Source organism: Pterocles gutturalis, unplaced genomic scaffold, assembly GCF_000699245.1.
Source record: "Pterocles gutturalis isolate BGI_N339 unplaced genomic scaffold, ASM69924v1 scaffold31783, whole genome shotgun sequence".
NCBI lineage: Eukaryota > Metazoa > Chordata > Aves > Pterocliformes > Pteroclidae > Pterocles > Pterocles gutturalis.
In genome coordinates, this window is record NW_010126677.1 from 41,819 (window position 1) to 63,698 (window position 21,880).

A 21,880-nucleotide genomic window follows, 5' to 3' on the forward strand; every position below is an offset into this window, starting at 1 on the left:
CATTTGATGGGTTGAGTAGGCATCTTTAAGCCAATTATGTAACTTTTAACTATTCTGAATTATTCAAAGGACCAATTTGCGGCAGTCAGTTGCTCTTTATTGCCATTTACTCTCACCAGAAGCAATTCGTTCTGAAAGACCATAAATGCTCACTGATGAGAAAGGCCACATTTTACTGTTTTTGCTCTCATTAGATCTTCTTTCCCCCAGTCTCAGTGTTCCATGCTTGGAGGTATCTGTCTTCCCTCTGACTCCTGTTGCAACTCACGCAGTATGTGGCTACAGTCACAAAAAATACATGACTGTAGAGCATCCACCTCAAGTGGAAGAACTGCATCTTAGAAAAACTATTTTGAACATGCTTTTGGAAACTAAACACCGCTCCCTTCAGATGTAGTTGCAAATTTCTTTGCCTGAATTTAAACACAGAGCAGCTCAGGACTTCAGTATCCATCCTGAAGCCCAGTAATAACCCAAGCAACTCCAACGGGGGAAGAAAGATCAGGAATTCAGTGCAGGGAGTTATTTGGAGAAAAATTAGTTGTTAAGAGTTAAATATCCTATGATTGTTTCTTTCCCATCTATGCCAAAAATAAGAAAAATACATGTACAAAGGCCACAGTACCCTGAAGCTGAAGAAATATATCTTCATAATCAATCCAAAATTAACACACTTTTCCTAAAGCAGAGACAGATTTTCATCTACAGAGACGGCTGTTCAAGCCTTGAAGCTATAACCATATTTTTTTCTTTTATTTTTAAGTACACAGCATTAAAAAAAGCTTACCTTTTTCCTCCAGCCAAAGATTAATCAAGATTTCTTTTCTGCCCCCTCAAGTTACATGAATCAGCACAGTCATTATTCTGTCTGACTCTGCACAGCGGTATTTTAGCCAAGAAATATTCTGTACGTGTTTGAACTGGAATATTTCTGTCTGAAGGAAAGAATCAGGGTCAGAGACAAGCTCACCCTTACAAGACCACAGCCATCAGCCCGGTGCTGGCATCTAGGTCATTGTAAGCGACTGCACTGGTAACAGGGATAAGCTAGATGATGCACTTGTACATAATGCACCTCCAAATGCTGTAATATTTTTTTAAAAACAGTGTTACAGCCTTATAGGGAAGCACCTACCCATAGAATATACATGGCTGAGCCCCAGCTGTAATAAATCCGGGGGTGGGAAAAAACCCCAAAACATTAAAATGTCCTAATGTTGTAGATACTCCCCTTTCAAATTATTGCACTATTTCAGAAAATAAATCCAAATCCCACCACCTTTTTTATGTTAATCTATCCAGAAATGTAAAATGACATGTAGTTAAAATAACTTAGTACACAGCATAGAGGCTGAGCCACAACATCACCACTTCTAATAATTTTAAAACCGAAGTATACAAACCCCACTAAAATACAGACCTCACCTTTAAAGCAGTCTGACACCCAGAAAATTAAGTTTTTATTTGATTTTCAAATTCCAGTTAAAATCTAAAATATAATACTGCTTTCACGAGGGGAAAACAGGTCTTTCATACCTGGTAGGAGCACACCATATTTCTATTACTAGTGTATGTTTGGAGTAGGTGTCATTTCCCAACAGCACAAACCAGATCCTATTGTCTGGACCATCACCCCTGTCTCACCAGTGCAGCTCCACGCACAGGGAAAGGGGTAGGAAGCAGCTGTTAAGGAACTTGCCATCATGCAAAGTGAAAATACCACCACTCTTAATAATAAGAAAAGCCCTAAACGACCTAAACCAAGAGAAATTAAGTTTGTGTCAGCTCCTCACTCTAAATCTCTGCTGGAGGTTCATGCGCCTGAACCCAGGCATGTGGATTCAAACCCAACTTGAGCACCAAGCTCCATGCTGCCACCAGAGACAGTGAGAGGTGCCCAACAGAAATACATGGATCTTCTTGTACAGAAATGCATGGATCAGACACACATAAGAAACAGGTAAAGGATCTGGCATGTGAACAGACGCTCCACTCTACCCTTCGGAAAGCTGTACCATGACAGTGTGCTACCTCCAGATACAGAAACTCACACCAAGCATGCCGTACACTCTTCAGTGGAGTGATGTCGCAGACAATGGTATTTTTAATCTTTCTTCTAATTAATAAATGTAAAAAAAAAAAAAATGCCATTTCACTTTTCTATTTCGCTTGTTAACTAGTGAACCAAAGAGACTGTAATTTTTACACCAAATTCTGCAATTTGGTTTTAACGTCAATGATAAATGTACACCTCAGTTTCAGAGATTTGAAAGAACATGACAGTGTCTCGGCTGGAGTACAAGACTTACCTTTCAACAGCTTCTCACCAGTTACCACATGACTCAGAGCATTGTTGGAAATCAAGATTCCCTCTTCAATGTCTCTCTGAAATAAGGACCTGGAAACACGCTGTGGAAATGCTAGCTCCAGACCAAGGCCATTAGAAGCCACACCCTCCAGAGAACCAAAAAAAAACCTCTGGGATATTGCTATGAGCAACACACACTTACTCTACTTCCTATCCTATAGAAACAATCAAGAGTAAATTTCTGGAACTTCTCCATGAGACTAACAAGTGCTGCACACAGACTAGCCTTTCCTTGTTGCAAATTTCTTGTCTGTCCTCAGTGATACAGGAGGTTGGTGGAGATCTATCGGCCTATCCACCACACAAATACATGGGATGGAGAGAAGAACAGAGAAAGATCAAGCGAGGACTGCAGGCAGAGGGGCTGGCAGAGCCAGGTTTTCAAACTAGAGAGGTCAAGCTCTGCTTGGAAAGATCTCAAACTGCCACCTGTGAGAAATCCACCCCATTTCTGTCCTTCAGCACAGCTACCAGCCCATGGCAGAAGTGGGATGCTGAGCCACAGAGCTCTTGGTTTGACATGATGCAACCAGGCTTACGTTCCGAAGTCGGGCCATCTCTTTGGAGAGGATCTCTGTGCTGCTGCTCAGATACATCTTGGAAATCCCTCACAGCAGTGACTGGGCTGCCAGAAAGGTATTGAAGACATCCCTGCACCATATAGTGTGGATGAGACAGACCCACATAGGTAAATGGAGGGACTTAAAAATTTAAAGATAAAATTAACACGAAGAGGACCACAATCAAAAATATTCCTATAAACTAAAAGCAACCTTATATCTCTTTTTTCTAAAAAAAAAAAAAAAAAATAAAAAAAAAAAGGCCCTATGGCACTTAGTGCTGCTTTGCAGGATTAAAAAGCCACTGGTAAGATAACAGATCTCACTCATGGCAGGGAAGGAGGCTGAAGACATTTGTCTCAGGCAGCAATACATATTCAAAACGGCCACAGGGCAAACAGACCCTGGAGATGCTGTTGCCTGTGTGCAGCAGTCAGGGAGAGCACACTGTGCCATCTCCGTCACAGGGACCTGCACAGCACTCAATATCCAGCTAGAAAATAAATTTCCAGAGTTATATGGCTTGGGATTTATTTCGTACATAGAGGAAAGAAAAAAAAAAAAGTGAATCTGTCAGAGAGGACTCTTGCAGGACAGTACCCTTAAGGGATGGCAGCACGCTGCACTCTGAACCTGCAGGAGACGGGAGAAGAAGCTGCTGGTCTGCTACAAAAGCCCTGTCAAGCTTAATTACTTTGGCATGGGCCAAGGCTATTTAACCCTTTTTCCAGGAAAACTAAATCAAGACACAGAGACAGTCCAATTATGGAAACAACACCAACTTATTCTTTTAATGCTCAGCTCCCTTCAGTACCTGTTAATCAAGCAGGCATTAGCATGCCTGGACATTGGACCGTGCTTGCTCTGAAACTGCAGTCACCGATGATGGAAAAGTTCTTTCTCTCCTTCCTCCACCTGTTCTGTAAGTCCAAAAGCAAAAACCTTTTTGGTGAGGGAAGCAATGTCTTTGCTTTCCTATGACATTTGAAGGACCCAGGAGAAATCCCATCAGAATTTTGCTTATCCCATATTTTGCTCATCTTTCTACCTCCACCCGAAAACACAGGCAGCGGATGATGCACCAGAAACCGTGGAGTATCCTCAAGGCCACTCAGCTCTCATTGTCTTTACCAGAAGGCTGATTTTCTGAAGCAGTTAAACGCTATTTTATTAGTTGTTTTAAAAATACATTTTCACAGAAACACGGTGACTGACGAGAACAGACAGTGCTAGAGTGAGATATCACTTGTAAATAAAATATGGTGACAGACTTCATTTTCTGTGTAACGTGCAAACAGTCCTCTGGGAGTGACGTACAGCTGAAGCTTCCAGCCCTCTTTCCTCTCCCTCCTGGGAAACTGCCACACAGCCTGCACTCCAGAGAACACAACTGAAGGGAGCTTCGGCTCAAGCTGCAAAGACAAATAAAATGAAATGCAGTGGGAAAGCTCTCTCAAAGCCCAGTGATGCTTTGGGTAGAGCCAGGGAGATGGGCAGGAGCTGTCTCAGCACAATCCTCCTGAGGAGCACAATAACACAAAACCTGTTGGGTTCCTTGTTTTCAGAGGTTATCATTGATCACTTGAGTTCAATAAGCCAGATCACACCATGACTGATCTCTCCCCATCATTTCTGAGCACAGCAGAGGAGCACCTCTCCCACCCCCAGCCCCAATTTCATGCTGGCCTTCTGATCACCATGCTTTAGTGCTCAGTCAATATGCCACCTTCCTTTCTCAAAATTCACTGGCTTTTAGTTATTTGATGTAATCCAGAGCTTGCTCTTGTCTAGATACCTTCTTAACATTTGGGTTATTTAAATAACACAGTCAGAAAACCAATACTGAACTGTCAGGTTTAAGATGTACTTTACTCATTCTTTTCTATTTATTTCCCAGGGAAAAAAACAAAAAATCAGAAACTACTGGATTCCTGCAACGTAATGTTCACTAGTAGGAGAGTAAACCAGCATGGTGTAACAGTGATTTTTCTATTTAGCCACAGGGCAAGGTTTGTTTGGGAGTTTTATTTTCACAAAAGCAAATGCTTTAAAAGCAAACCAAAACTCTTCCTCTGGGGAATCTGTTTGACAGTAGCTCCAGACACATTCCTCCATATTCAATAACCATTCACCAAACTCCCAAAATACCTAAAACTAAGCCAAAAAGTCCCAGAACACTTTTTTCTTCTCTCTTTTTTTATTTTTCCTTTTTTGAAAGCTCCTGCTTTTCTCACCCTTCACATTGTTCCTCTCAGCACACACCACCCTATTCTTTCTCCTCTTGTTAGTCTGATTCCCCAGTAACTGCAAATACACTTACAAGCCCAAGAACAAGAGGAAAAAAACCCATCCCTCCTGCACAGCCCTGTGAAACAAGGCTGGCTGTTACTCTAACACAATGCGGTCCCTTTTATTCTCACAACAAAGAAATTAAACCAAAGTAAGAACAATTTCTCTTACTGCTGCCTGTGGAAGCACATGAAATTAATTTTGCACCCTGTGTGCTGGATTAGGGGGTTGTTCACCACTGGCACATAAGCATTTTCTAAGCCACATTCAGTAATGTGATACTATAGGTTTGAGACTTCATTGTCATCTGGGGAGACTCAAATGAGAAGCCCTCACAACTCAAGTGAAAACACCTTAGATAATTTCAGCAGAGGCTAGACTAATGTAAGAAAGGAACAGCAAAAGTCTTAAGAGTCAGTTCTGAGACTCAGTTAAACAAAAAGCAGATTAAAATCATAAAACAAATTCCCTGGCTTGAACTAGCTTTATCTCTCAGTGTTTGTTTTCATGACATGAAGGTCACATCCACGTCTTCTCCCACCACATCTGTTTGCTAACAAACAAGACCTTGAACATTGCTTCTCCCCGGTAATAGACCCTCAGTAAATTAAGAGCTGCCTCTTTCATTTGTCCGTGTCATGGCATGCAAGAACATGGAGAAAAAAATAAAGCACCTGTTGCTTCTACAAAGCACCAGTGAGTTACCCAGCTGACAAACAGCACAGAGCAGGTAGCAGTGGGGGTCTACAGCAAACTGGAAGTGTCCAGTGTAATCAGGTCATCAGGAAACAGACACATAAAACAGAGAAATTTCACCATCTAATCTTGGGTGTTTTCTTTGAAAGTCTGAAAATAAAATGTTTCAGGTTCATTTGGAGAGTGGCATATTCCTCACCACTCCACATTTTGTAATGGGGCTGAAAAATAACTGAAATTTCTATTGATTTTCCTATTTGTGATCCAGCACCTTCCAAGTGGCTAAAACAGCTTTGCAAATGAAGTTTTGAGCTTGCTTTCCCCATGAAGAAAGTCTAGAAATGCCGTCTGACATTACCAAAGGCTCACTGAGCAGCCAGCACTTCAAGTGCAGAAGACTTTGCTGGAACAGATTAGCAGATCACCAAAATATCACAAATGCAAGTCAAGAGCAGCAGGGTGAAAAGACAGAAGGTATCTAATGATACTTGTTGAAATGTAAACAGCTTAACTTCTCTCCTCATTGGATTACATCTTGCACAAGCCTGAGCTTACCCAAGCGAAAACACAGCTGGAGAAGAGAATTTGAACAGTCTTGTAACCAGTGAAGAGCTGGAAATCAATATTCATCCCAACTCAGGAGAACACAACTAAAGAACACATCTCCATTTACAGTTATGAACAGCAGGTCAAATGACTCATTAAAAAAAAAATTGCCACATTTTAAAATAGACATAAAGAGACGTCAGAAGTCATCGATCTGCTTATCTTCCTGAACCACTTGAAGCTAAGTCTAAACCAGAGGAAGCAATAGCAATTATTCACTCAGCTCGAGTTTCAAGCAATCAAGAATTCCTTTTAGGGAAATGTATGGAGACAACAATAGCAAACTGATTGCTTGCAAACCTTCAAAACTTAAAAAAAAACACAGCAATTGCACAGAAAAAAAAACAACACTGTACTTACTGGAAAGGACTGTCGTGAGGAAGATGTAGTCGGAAAAAGATATAAGTCCACATTCTCCAAGCGCATAAAATATGCTGTCCTCATCGGCAAACTTCTCTCGCTCCTGGGATAATTTCTATTTATTCATCCGACCGACACCCCAAAAAAGAGAAAACAAAGCAATCGATTAAAGAGAGAAAAAGAAGGCTCCATTTGCATCCTTACCAGCAACAAGCCATTCCACGTACACACACCCCTACCATGTCCATTCACATTCAATGGACCTTTTCCAGCCTTCAAATGTGTCAGAAATTATCTGCAAAGATCAGTGCTTCCTCATCTCATATGAGGGACAAGGAATTGCACAAAGTAATTAGTTGGTTTAGCCTAGCTGAAATACAGATAAATAAACCTACATCCATTTTATTTAAAATTGCCTGAATCTTCAAGACATTAGTGTTATGAAAATTGGACTTTTTAATACAGGATTCAAAAAGGAAATTACTATATTTCACTAACAGCGTTTTAGTTATACTCTGTTGTAGCAGTAGCCAAGAAAGAATTATTTCACATGAATGTAAAGTATGATCAAAGTTCTCAAAAACGTGCAGTTATCAGAAGCACAGGATTCAGGAGCATGTTTAGCAAGCTCACTAGGAGGACCAGGACCGATACCAATCTCAATCCCTCTCTCCTGCTCCAGTTCTTTTCCAACAGCTTGTTTTAATAGAAAACACCACACGTTTTTTATCAGCTCATCTCCCTTACTAAGCTAAAAATCAGAGCCCCTTTGATCCACTGAAGCTTCAAAGACTGAAAAGGATCCATAAAACTGTTAGGAAATCCACACTGGTGACCCATTTTAAGAACACAGCAGGAGGAGGTACATACACACACGAAGGAAAATGAAATTAATATAAAGGAGAGTAGGCGTGGATGAGGTTATTCCACAGAAACCAGGTCATGCAAGCACAGAGGCATGGTGAAAGCAAGGCTGAATTTAGGAACGGCTTTAGGAAAAACCACTGACAAACACCACCACACGAGGGTCCAGTTACACAACTGTCCCCCACTGTTACCTCTGTCTAGCGGAGATCCCATCATATACAAGATAAAGGAAAGAAAACTGGTTAACTGACAATAAAACAAGCAGGCAAAACATAACATCAAGTTGAACGGTTAGACTTGAGAAGAGCAAGAAAGTTTTGAAGCAATCAAGGTCGTTGCTTTGAACTGGGCGTCGCTAAGAAGCCAAAGTAGACATCCCAGCAAGAGTTCGCACAGAGCCTGTCCAGGTCAGACCCACTGTCTGCAGCTGATGTCTCTCATCCACCTCAGGGTTTTTTTGCTTTGTTTTGTTTTAGTTTGGTTTTTTTTTTTTTTGAGAGAACTCACCATTGTATGTGACTGCAGAGTGGGGATGAGCTCAGCTAATAATTTAGATGAAAATTTAACCCGTATCTGGCTCCGAAACCATAAGAAAAGAGACAAAAATAATCATACACATCACCAAAAAACACAGTTTCCAGGGGAAAAAAAAGTTCAGCTCTATTGATCAGATAAAACTCTTCCCAGCAGCTCTGCCTTTACCATCTGGAGAGTGTCAGCAACTTAATAAGAGGCAAATCACTAACAGCAGACAACACGTTAATGGCATTCATTTCATGCAAGAAAACTGCTATTTGTGCTCATGGGATACGAGGTTCAAGTATCATTTACTGAAAAAAGAGTTTTTGTTTCCCTCCCCATCAAGATGGATCCAAAGCAAGATCACACTGATGCTTACGTTAAGGACAAATAAGAAAGGTCTGTTTTTTCTTTAAACTAGAGGTCAAATCTGTGGAGAAAGCAGTTTTCTGCGATTGCTGTCAACAGCATTGCCTGCAGCATCTCACCTGCTCGTGTGATTTATCTCCTGTTCCTCCAATTGCCTGTCCTTAGCAGTATTCATCACAAACTAGCTATTAGCATCCTACTTTACCTCCTTGAAGGATCCCATGAAAAAGTTCCAGAGGCTGGTTTATTAATTGTTATGGATTTCTCTTCTGCACTTCAAATTCATAGTCAGCATCAAACAGCTCAAAATATTCCTTATAAGCTAAAAACTACATCCATAGACTAACAGTGAAAAAAGATATTTAGTTGCTCTTTCAAATACTAAGGTGTAGAGAGATGGGAGAGAGAAGCATTTACTCATCTGCATCTTAGAGTAAGAAAGTAAAAATTTTTATTTATTTTAAACAAGCATCTATTGTCAGAAACCTGGGAAAGGGGAACATGTGACTATGACGCTCAACCTGCCTGCAGCTAATGGGAAAGGGAATTTCTCCCACTGATTGTAATAGCAGATAATAAGAACTGACCTGATCAATACAATTTTCAGCCTCTCAGCACTAGGAGTACAGAAGTTTAAAAAAAAATTCACAACTCTGGCACGTATTTTCTTCTGGCTCACTGAGAAGCTGAGTGTTTGCTTTCCACAAAGTATGTGGGAAGCTTGCCCCACTACAGGAAAGGCTGAAAGCATCCTTCTCTGGGGTTTTCCCCACCATTAAATATTATATTCTACAGAAAATATAACACTTAGGGAAAAAAATAAAATAAATAAATTAAAAAAAATAAACAAAACAACAGTATACCTGCTTTACAAAGCTCAATGCGGGCTGTTTTCAATCCCTCAGAGTTCAAGGTGGAGAAACACAAAATCAGTCCTCACTAACACTTAAAACCCCTGTCTACAGACCTCAAGCTTTTTTCCACATCCTACTTTCCTTCCAGCATACCCTGTCCCTTCTAGCCAGAAAGGTAATTCATGGGATCAAGAAAATCCCTTTTCAAGCCTCCGTCCTCTCTCAGAGACATATCATCTTCACTAATTAGTTTATACACAGAATTTCAGGACAACTTTCACATTTCATGCCCCTTTGTATCTGAACACATGCTAACTCTCAAAGTGCTCAGTTAACATGGTCAAATGTCTTCCATTTAAGAATTTTTTTCTATGTTAAATCCATTCCCAAAACCAGAGTAATTGGTTAAGATCATTCAGCACGCCCACAAAACATTCATAACTGAGCATTCACAGGTGAGCAAGCCATGGGAAACAGTTTACAATTATGATGTATTTTTTAATCAAGCAGTCGATTCATGTTACACAAGCACACAAACGAGCAAACATCCAAATCAACATGTAAAAAGAAAAAGAAATCCAAATATACCATTGCTTTCAGCACAAGCATAGCTGTATATGTTCAGTGGAAAGCTGCCAGTCCAGTCTCAGTGGAATAAAACTTTTTACAGGCATTCAGGCACATTATCGTACAATACCAGACATCGACAACAGGTAAAAAAAATAATGTAATCGCATTTCAATACACAAAGCTTGGTTTGCCCTTTCCAACTCGGGCTCCGTGCTCAACAAAGAGCACCAGGACATGGGTTGAACTTATTGATAACAGAGACCAACCTCCCCCAAACCCGCGTGCTGTAGAAAACCAAGTTGAGTGCCACATGCAGGCAACTCCCCAGACTTCTGTTACAGGCTGTCTGCCAAGCACCCAAAGAAATATCACCAATTTCACATATTCTACTGCAAAACTGATCTACTGCTGGAGCCTCCTTTGAGCCAAGTACATGGCACAGCTCCCAGGTAACAAAGGATTTTTGGGGAAAAAAAAACCACCACCGATTCCTTCCATTCCTTGCGAAATATTACCTTCAGTTTGGGTTTTAAAATTGTTTTCCCAGGGCTGAGTGAAGAAGGAAATATGTTAATACTTAGTTATGCAAATCTGAGAGAAGGATGTATTTTTTCCAATTAAGGGATGCCTTCTCTGCAAAGGCAGAGACTGATGCAAGGTGTGGTGCTGGTGTTTGCTCTGCATTCCTAACACCCGTTTAGAAAAGCCCAATCAGCTAAAACCTTCCAGCTCCACTTCATTTTGCATTTCAGAAACTACTTAATGAGCAGCATTTAATTTCCCATTTTGGGAAGAACATGTTCTTGGTAAATCACATGGAGTTGACAGTTTGTGTTTCAATCTGGAGGAGAAAACACACTTTCAGCACATTTACCCACATAACTTGTTTACATTTCCACATCACCTTTGTACTTATGCAAACCAAAGCTTCAGGAATTTATCAGCCTTATGTGACCACTTGACAGTGAGTTACGCCTTCCAAAATGACAACAAAATAAATATCAAAGTGCATGCACGATAACAAGTATTTCTCCAGAACCAGAAAGTAATTTTGGAAATTAGTATGGAATTTTACATGAAGCATAACCATCTTCTATTGTCAAATGCCATCATACTCAGTTTGTTCCTTTTTAAAAGAAATACTTTAAGGTTACTGATATTGTGGAGGCAAATACAAAACCATGAATGTTTCAGTGAAGTCACCTTGCTGCAAAGCAATTCTCTTTCAGTCCCAACTGACCACCTTCAGTTATGCAAACCATTTAAAAGACATCTGTTAACGTATTTCTTTTATAGTTAGCTGTAGGCATACAGGAAAAGAAGTTTAAATGCTGTGTGTGCAGTGTTAAAAAGAAATATTCTCTTTTCCACAGCAGGAGTTTCCAAAAAAACTGTGTTATGTGTTGGCATAATATAGACAATTTCTTTCCTTGTTTCTGAGCTTTCTGGCTTTATAAGGTAAAGATGAGCCTCCACATTAGTGTAATTTTGGGATACGTGTCTCCTTCAAAATGAAATCTCTCTGACAAGAGCAAAAGAACCCCACATTAGTACTTATGCACATAACATCAAGCAACATGCACAGACATGATGCACTATTAGTCCTGCTCGCACATGGCTTGATACCTTGGGCTTAAATCAACAGACAGCAACCTTATAAATAAAAAAACTAGTACAAATCCTTCTAAGAATGGGAAACCAAATCTTTTTATAAATTTTTTTTTACAAACCATTTAATTAATACATTTTAAACACTCTTTAGCACCTACCACATGTATTGCTTGACATCTTTAAAAATATTAGCTACCATCTGCCATTTCAGCGCAACACATTTAAATGTGCAGTGACACAGCTCCTATTTGCCTCATCCAGGGGATCCTGCAGGACAGCGTCGTGCTGGCATGGACTACTACAGCTCCTCCCGAGCAGGGAAGTTTCCAATCTGGGGAAATATATATCCCGAGAGGCTCACTGACTAATACATTTGCAGCAGGTGCTCTTTATCAGTCTATCACACAGGATAGATAAGGAAAAACCCCTAAGAATGGCCAGGGAAAACCGCAGGCAATGCAGCCTGCTATGGCAACTAAAGACATTAAGGCTTGGAACCCTCTCTGCATCAAAAGCCTGAACTGGAGGCTCTGAAATAAGGGAGATTTTTTTATTTTTCCTCATTTTTTTTGAGGGTACAAACTTTAAAGAACTAAAGCCATGTATTTAGAGATTTTGTGACAACTCATTTTGGCACCTCACTACCTACATTAAGAAAACAGAAATAAAGAATAAAAAGGTCTTCAGAATCAAATAATAAAATGGCTTTTCAGCCCATTCAAAAGCCCTTTAGGGAAAAAGAGGAAGGAGTGGTCCCTCCATGCTATGAAACGGAGAAAAAAAAGTCTTGAAGGAGAGTAGGGTGATTTAGGATTTTTAAAGCTAGCTTTATAACGTGGACGCAAAATAAGTCATTTTAGACGCACTGCCTGGGATTTTCTGTACTGCTTTTTATCTAAAGAAGAAAAAAATGTTTAAGGTTGTGATGGAAACATCACAAGGACTTTCTGAGACTCATAAACCTGTTTTTGCAGTGGAAAAGTTCACAGCACCATTACTAGCCTTTCTAGATAGTTTACTATGAAGTCTAAAAACTAACAGGCAAATGCAAACAGATTCTGAATGGCAAATTGTGGTGAGTGAGTGTTAGCATAGGAAATTGCTTAAAATTCACTGTTGGCAGATAAATACTGCAGCTTATGAACTTTCAAGAGCATATTTTAATAAACAGTTTTCTAAAACCTTTAATTTGGGGGCTACTTCATCTGTATATATACCCAGGGGACAAAAATACAGAGCTGGACATGGCTGAAATTGATCTGCATACTCTCTCCCTCTGAATTCGAATTTGAACACGTATAGAGAATCAAAAATTAGGCAGCAATCATTACTACAGGTGGTCTCCTGAGACTGGAAAGAGAAATCTGCATTCCCTTCTTCCAGCAAGGCTGTGAATATTCATCACCTTTAAAACAAATGGCACCTGAAATGCAAGGCCAGCATTCTGTACGACCAAGAAAAAAAAAAAAAAAAGACACAGACTTTCCCGACCGTTGGCAGGCAGCAGACCCAGTCATGCAAGGGAGAAACCCCTGCTGGAAAAGCAAATAGGAAATGCCTCAGAAAAGGGACAGTCTACACTTGTGCTTCCCTCCGCTGCCTTGTCTCAGTCCTCTTCAGGGTAATGAAATCACAGTCTGCAGGACCACAGCAGCATTCGTCATGGAAATTTGATGGGGGAGGATAAATATTAGGTCTTTGATGTCCCAAATCATGCTTCTAAAATGAGTTGACTTCTGATGCCTTTGAATTTAAATGTCTGTTTAGATCTCCAGATGGAAATGGAGAGACTGCTTTCCCTCATCTCAACCTGCACAACCAAGATGAACTCATTATGCTGACAACACACTCTGCTTGTTTTCTCAGATAAAAACTCCTGTGTGAAAGCACACAAGGAAAACAATAATTCTGTATAGAAAGCAAGTATTAAACATTGCCTCAGACAATGAGGCTGGGGCCGTATACTCTGTACTAATCACCCACCAAACAAGAAAGGAGTTGGGGAAAAAACACATGTAATAATGTAGTTAGAGATTGTCATCACCCTTGCAAACAGTGTAAGGACCAAATTAAAATACCACTAAAAATCTTGCCATTCCCTTCCACTCTCTCATTCCTCCTTTTTTCTTTACCTGCTTCTCCCATCTGGACTCCCCTCCCTCTGTAGTCAGGGAGGTCAAGCACCTCCTAAAACATTCCCCCCCACCCTGCTCAATCCATCCTTCTCCCCTCCCCCCTTCTCCCTACTAACCCGTGTTACCCAGGGACAGAGTTTTCAGAGCTCAGTTTTGTATCCCTGAAGTATTAAGCATTAATCTAACGCCAGCAAAACTATCAAAGAGATTAAAGCCAAAAATGATCCCATAAACCACTTTTTGATTAAAAGACTGCATACACCCACTAAGGGCACTTTGTCACGACGTTGCTTATTTTTCACTAACTTCCCCTATGGATTTCATTAAGGTCATAAAGCTACAAGACCAACTGAAAGTTTTTAGAACACGTTTCCCTCTTTATTGACTAATACTGAATGAACTTCCCTCTGCTTTCCAGTTCCTTTTCCCAGAAACCATCTTATGAACTATAGTGTCTAAATATCTTCTTCCTAAAATATTCTTTAATATAGTTCACCATACATAGTTCTGTAACTTGAAAAACTCAAGGAAGTTTGCAAAAATAACCTTCCCCAAACTTACACGCATTGAAATACATGACGCTTCCCCACAGTATTTGTCCAGAGAGATGCCTGTCCTTTCTCACAGAATAAAACTAACTGCCTGGCCTTGAGCAGAAAATGCCATTTTCCAACTATCACAGTCTCATCAAGCTGCAAAATAAGTCAGAAGCCTCAAAAGGCACCGTGAAAATAGGAGGACAGGGAGATACAGAGCTGAGCTTTGCTCAAAGACATTCCCATTAATAAAACCATGTATTAACAGTTACCCTGAGGACTGTAATCTTAAGAAGCCAAATTCAAGTATTCTGAAATAAATCCTTTAGGCTGAGGATCAAGGAGAGGATTCAGGATTATTTATCGCAGGAGCAGGGAGAAGGGGCGAGCGTACACTGTCCCTTTTACATGAAAAATGCATATTATGAGATCTGAAGCACAAACTAATCGAAGCACATGCTGTCTGCTTTGTACCTGCCAGAAATCCTGGTGGGAGGGGAGAGGGTTAGAAAAGGGAAGAAAATGAGGGAATGCTTGGTTACACCAAAAAAACAAACCATAATTAGAATAAAGACACAAGTATCAGAGATATTAGTAGCTGGAAGAAACACCTGCCAGGTATCTGGAAACCAGAAGAGAACAGGACACACAGCAACCAGAGCGTTTTAGTAGTATCTGCCAAATGAGCCCTGTGAAAACGAGCAACAGAATTAATGGCACTAAAAAAAAAAAAAAAAAAAAATCAAACAGCAAGTAGAGCTCTGTCAAAACTGAAATACACCACAAACGTTTGGTAGAGGAGGTAGGAAAGGATGAAGCATGTTCTGTATGTGGACGTAAAGAAACCCAGGTGTCCACAGGGATGTTTGTGCACCACGCATTTACCTGTGTTAGAAGCAATTAAGTATTTTCTTCAATGAAATTTGTTTTTATTAAAAACAAGCCAGGAGAAGAATTTGCAGTTGAGTGGCCGCAGAAATCCCAGTGAACAAGGAAGAGTGGGGAGGAACAAACTCAAAACTGTTAACTAAAGCAGATGGCATGGGCAAGTTTGGCTGGGAGGAGAAAGCTAGCAACCAAAGGAACCCAAAAACATGGAGAGTGGTGTCAGCAAAGTAAAGAAGGAAGAAATCCTGTCAGCTCAGCTCAGCTTTGCTGATTATCTGCAATAAACTGCATCTCTACTTGCTCTCACAAAGGGTCACAGCGAAGAATTATCTCCCACCAGTTTGTTACGCTTTCGGGGACAGCAGGCAAACTTTCATACCATGAGCATCAGGTTATTATCTATGTAAGAAGATGAGTCCTGGTTATTATGTAAATACTACCTGCACTTGTAGTTATTATGTAAATACTACCTGCACTAGTGTAGATCAGAAGGTGAAGGAATTTCAAAGCAGGAAATCTGAAATAGAACAGTGACGTTTTACATGGATCACAGATCAGGATAGCTGAATGCTTCAAGGTATCTCCAAGCTAGCAAACACCTAGACTCAGCAGCTCAAACTGCTGACACTGGGGACTCATTTATTTCAAACATGCTTACAACAGACATTGGCAAGACCTCATACAGTCAGATTTAGGGGACTCCTCACCTGTTTTCATTGCATCTAAGCTAGAGAAAGTACTTACTATCCTTCTGGGTTAACAGGCTCAGGAAATCGACTGCTCGTGCACTTCACACCGCTATTTACTGAACTGCAATAGCTGGCTTCTGTTAAGGTATCATTTAGAGTTGCATCCTTTTTGAACAAAGGTTTCAGAGGCACATAAACATCACAGGAACCCAGAGCTCTGATCCAATATTTGGCTCCTGAGCGACAGCAGGACTTTGAGCTCGTCTCACTTGCTGCAAGCTTGGGTCTACGGCAGTTTACGCCATTCTGGTGGAAGTGACACACTGCAGCCTTAGCTCATGCACAAAGAAAGGACCCCAGAAATTCAGGCTAATAAATACAGGCTCCTTTTTCCTCCTATTTAAAACCTGGCAGCAAGATCCTTCAATCCACCAGAAGAGGATGGTCCATCTACCTCCAGTCCTTTCCACGGGGATCCTTCCTGAGTACATTTTTTCATGCTCCTCTTTTCCTGAGATGCTCTTTAAATCATCTGGCAAGACATCTTCCTCCTGAGCTGACTCCCAGCGACTGTTCTTTAACAGACACACACCTTCAGTTCTAGGGCTTTGGTTAAGCTAATCATTGTACTGGCTCATGAATCAAGCCTGCATTATACAGAGGAAGGAATTTTGGATGTTTTACTGGCCCTTACAGAAACCATTTGAAGTATTTTCCTTTTCCTTCATTTTGCTATTGCTCTGTATTACTCTACAGCATCCCCAAAACATCTGGAGATGTAAATATAAAAGCTGGCAGCAAATACTTAATTCATAAATTTAATTAGAGGGCACTGAAAGCCTCTATAATTACTTACTGCAGCAAGCGTAGCAAGAGGGTAAGCTGTTGCCCATAGCTCAAAGGCTTTTGTTCATATTAAGCAGTCACAAGAAATTTTCCCCACAGGAGAACAAAAAGAGCAAGTCAAGTGCATTCCGTATTAAATGAATAAGACCCCAAATAGGCTGGAGGTCTCTTAAAAGCACTACATCTTACCCTTGGTATGAGCACCCAACTGCACAAAGACAGATCTATGCTGTGCACCCACAACATCCATTTTCCCCCTCTGCTCACCCCTTTCCACCAGGCTGCACTGCTGAAAGCTCAGCTGCAGGATGCCTGGGAGCTCCCCTGCGCTGCCCCACCAGGATGGGGACCACATCAAAGCACCCAGGTAACAGGGCATGATTTTGCTCTCAACAGGGTGGCTATGCAGCTCATGCTTTAGAGGAACACCTCTAACAGCATCACTTCTTTTTTCCTCTGAGAGATTAAGTTTGTCAATCTTTAATGCGTAAGCCAAAAAAACCCCATCAAGTAAACAGAGAGGGCATGAAAAAATAAAAATTTAAACTACATCTGTATTACAACTTATGTAACATTAATGAAGGTTATGCCACATTACATGTGCTAAGATATATACTTAGTGAGAGCTTATTCATCACTATCGTCTTGCTAAGCAAGATGCAAGCGGTGAGTGATGAAACAGCACAATGGCTCAGTTTGAAAGTCAGACGTGCAATGAACATCTCCACATCACTCTCAAAAGCGCCCTTTCTTAAGCCCTAACAAACAGCAGGGGAACAGCACATGTTAAATTAAACAGGACTTCACCCCAGAGGCATGCTTTTCAAGGTGGTAGGACAAGGGGACAACATGAGATAATTCTCCTACAGATGGGTTTAAAAAGCATTTGCTTTCCCACCACCAAAATGCAAGAGAAGGAGGGAGATACAGTGGAAACATGCAGATGAACAGTTGCGGTCTGCACACCTTCACGCCACAGCACCCTGAGCTACACATCCGATGGTGCCTACTCTCACACCAGCCTTTTGTTCAGGCTCAGTATGAACACTTCAAAATGTTTGCACATGGATTAATATTGGTTTTCTGCTCTGAATGAGGAGTAATCAATGCCTCTTCTCCTCTACCTTCCAGAGCTTGCTTCCCTGGGGGAGAAACCATCACACTGAGACAAAAATGGAGCCAGGAACAGAGTTGCCTCCCTACCCACTCAGCCCAGCAGGAAGTCAAAGAAAAGTATGAGGTCAGTTGGCAAACGGATCTGACCAAGAGTTTCTGCTGGATGAACGTCTCCAGGGTTTTTAGTCTCTCAATGAATGAAGAAAAAGCATTTAGGCTCAAATTACAGGAGCATTGTTCCCATTAACAAGGCAGTACCACTGATCTCCCTCTCCATCAACTCTATACATTATCACCAGAAGAAGGAGGGGCAGGAAAAAAGCACAGGTGTTGTATTCTCACCATAGCATTCAATCACAAGCCCAGCAAGATGCTTCAGAGACCCGACACAACTACAATGTAGAGGCACATCACTCCACAAAGTCCTTTGACAAGACCAGTACTGATCACAGCATGACAGCCAGTCAGTTGTTTGGATGGTAGTTTTATGTAAATAAAATTGGTTCTGTGAAAAGAGCTGCTTGTTCATCTCCTTACTAGTGCTGCAGTGTTTAAATCTCAAACATTCAAGCTCAAAATTCACACCGATACTTTAAACATTGTCCTATAACATGTAATTAAAATGGAACTGACTGCACAGCTGGTTCTATTCTTTTTACTTAGTCTCTTTTTAAATTATTACTTGGATGCAACCCTGGGTAGACATGTTTGTTTGGAACTAAAACAAATTCTCATTGCTACTCTTCAGCCAGGATCTAGCCTGCAGATTGCCAGTACTTTTCACTACTCCAGCTTGCTTGTACTTGACTGCCCACATACTCTTTTCACCTCAGAAGCGAGGAGGAAATTTCCAGTGAACAAACCTATTACTTTTTGTGCACACACCCCTACTGCAAGTCCCATCACCTCTGTGCAACGTTTGTAAGGATGCTTCGGGGAACAATGGACCTCTTAGCCTTCTGCTTGAGCTCATCAGCTCTGCCAACACACAAAGGGAACATGCCAGAAAGTAGTCTCCAGGTAAAAGATACTTTGATAAGCCAGGAGGAATATGTAGTTGGAAACAGGCAAGGAGGAAGAGACGCAGAAGGATTTTATCCCTTGGATGCTACTACGCAAGTGAAACTCGAATGAGTAAGGTCAGCTCTCCAGCTCCTCAGTTGGTGTTTGACTGAGTAAAGACAGTGTTGTTTTTTAAACTGAAACCCAAAGCAAGCAATAAAATGAGAACAAGATGCTATCAGACTGCAATCTACTGTCAGCTTCTTTCATTACCAAGGCCAACTTACTTTATACTCTCCTGGAATTATCCTCTCACCTGGACATTACCACTACCCTAATAGCCACAGTCAGATTTAGTCAGTCCCAAGGTGTCTTTAAGCAGACAGCCAAGCAAACAAGAACTTCTATTTCTTCATTTTCAACAGAACAAATTGCTACTACGGAAATATTAGACTGTGGGAAAAATAGGTCCTGGGAGAACACAACAATAAAGAAAAGTCCATTGCAGTAGCCTAAATCTGCTGCCTCACTTTCAGACTGTCCAAACCACAGCACAGATATCTGTAAGTTACATAAAAAGCAATTTCACTCTGCTACAGGCCAGACAGAAAGGTGGTTAGCGTGTAAGGCAAAGGCTCTCTGTTCTCCACCCTTCGGTCAGCACAGATGTTCACCGCACTGAATGGCGAGATCCTAAGAACACGGGTGACGATGCACAGACAAGCACGGCACCTCAAACTCCAACCATGGGTTTTCAACATCCAGTAACTGTCTCTCTACGTGCAAACGCGTTGCAATTCAAGCCCTCAGTGCTGAGGAACAGAAAGTTGAGTTCAGCAAAAGGATCACCTTTGGGTCTTTTATGCAATGTGATAGGGATGACGGCAGAGCGCTCACAAACAGATGAACGATTAGCAAAAAGAGTGTGGGATTCAGCACTTCCCCACAAACAAATCTCGTTTATGTAAAGCCTAAGGGATGAGTGTGATAGCTTGACAAGATAAAATGATGAAAGTGAGCGGATGGAAAACATACTGTCATCAACCAGAGGGAGAAACATTTGATATTTTCCAAAGAATATATGTACTTTTTTTGTTTAGTGGTTTTTTTCTTTTTTTTTTGAATCATGAAAAGCAGACATGGGATTTGTGGCAGGGGAAGAAGAAAACAAGTGTTCACAACATGTTTCGTAGTTTTATGCATCAAAACTAACTGCCAAAATGTGACCCTCCAATTGTCTGTTTTCAAGCAAAATCTCGCTCTGCTGCCTGTGTAACCAGAGCTGACGGCAGGGACCCCAAGAATTTATCACCTTCTGTCTTCACCTCCCCCTACTAAACACAAAACAAGATAGGGAACTGCACATTTTCAGCCCACGCTGTGTTTATATAAAAGCTTCAAATGCATTTTTTTTCAGTGTCAAGGCTTTCTGGAAATGCCTGACACTACCTATCAGGTACATCACTCAGCAATGAGGGGATCTGATGCTGACTTCCCTTTGGAAAAACAGAAGCTTTATTCTCATATGACACAGATGAAATGGAAATATTGCTAAAAGCTGGAGTACCATTGTGTGCCCATGGTAATATGATGGAAAATTAACTAACCTTCAATTATCTGCATCAAGAAGTTGTTATTAGCTGCTAGTCCTAGGACCACAGCTGCCTTTACCGTACTCCACACCAATGGGATTTATAGTGTGGTCAACTGAGTCTCTGATTTCCATAACAACACAGAGGATGCTATGTGGGTCCACTTACGCAAGCAGACAAAACTAGATCAGAGCATGCTCAACATTTTACCAACACATATCGTAACAGCCCAAACATCCGAAACAGTCCTGTACCGCTGTAGGAAGGACCTAGGGTTCAAAAGGGGAACAGAGCAAGGCTGTTTGATAGCAGGGAAGATACATGCTCAGGATACAGATAAAAACACAAGAGTGTCTCCTTCCTTTAGGAATCCTGAGAAGAGTCTGGAAGGGAAAGGTCAAGCGAGTTTCCCCCGAAATGGCGTAACCTGTGGGGCTCTCATACAGTTGTAAGGAAGCAGCAAGGAAACATGATTACAACCTATAATTTCCTGGCCTACCAGTAAATAAGAAGAGGAAATATTTTGTCTGTAAACATTAAAATAAGACCTCTTAAAAATATGAATTTTTGTCATTACAGAAAAAGCAGTGCACTGCTACTAAACAACAAAACGCTCAGAAGAGAATACTTCAAATACTTCATTTAACTTACACCCACATGCAGGTAATAACTAAAGGACTCCAGGTTAAAAAAGCCATTGAATAATACACACTTAATGGTCTAATGTGCTCACCTTCCCATCATAGCGTTTCACTATAAACTGATCCAGGCCCAGGTCTGAAAGAGAAAAAAAAGATATCTAAAAAAATGTTCTTATAGTGTAAAAGTAAGCATTTCTTGTGTTTTTTGTTCAAGCACGGATTAGAAAGTAAAATGCATCAGTAGAAAGTATAAGGACAAAAGAAAACTTCTTTGGCTTCATGCATTTTGTAGTCTGTATGTTGATCATGAAAGAAAACAAACACATGGCATCAGAGAAGAAAACCTCCTTCTCTCAGTGACAGTAAGAACAATCAATCAAGAGCCTGAAACACCCACCCCGAAGTAGATTTCTGCACTATTACGAGGCAAACATTTTGCCTGTGATGCTCCAGGTGAATGCATGTTCCTAAAACTCTTACCATTTTTAGTAACACCTTTTGAATGGCTCACTAATGGGAAAACAAAGAATTATTCCCATAATTAATTGGTATGTTCTGAAATAAATCCAAAACTTTTTCACATTTCAGTATAAAATTGCTCATAAATAGATTTTAAAGGAGATAAGTTGGAGCTGCATTTGTAAGAAGGCAAGCACAGGCACTTTGGAGAAAGATGAGAGAGGCTATTTATACTCGTAAATTCAATATCTCATACCATCACAAAATGTTTCTTCTATCCTGAAGAGAGGAAAAAAAAATCCCAGCA

The 21,880-nt window shown here is 40.7% G+C and overlaps 1 protein-coding gene across 1 annotated transcript in view; it reads right to left on the bottom strand.

Annotated features, from left to right (window-relative positions):
- MICU1 (mitochondrial calcium uptake 1) overlaps nucleotides 1-21,250 on the bottom strand; it is a gene marked incomplete at its 5' end in the record, with an annotated part of 61,478 nt that extends 40,228 nt beyond the window's left edge. The window contains 2 exons of the mRNA XM_010079063.1: nucleotides 6,880-6,994; nucleotides 21,207-21,250. Of these exons, the coding sequence (XP_010077365.1) occupies nucleotides 6,880-6,994; nucleotides 21,207-21,250 (159 nt within the window). The remainder of the gene's footprint in view (nucleotides 1-6,879; nucleotides 6,995-21,206) is intronic.
- Nucleotides 21,251-21,880: the final 630 nt, after the last annotated feature.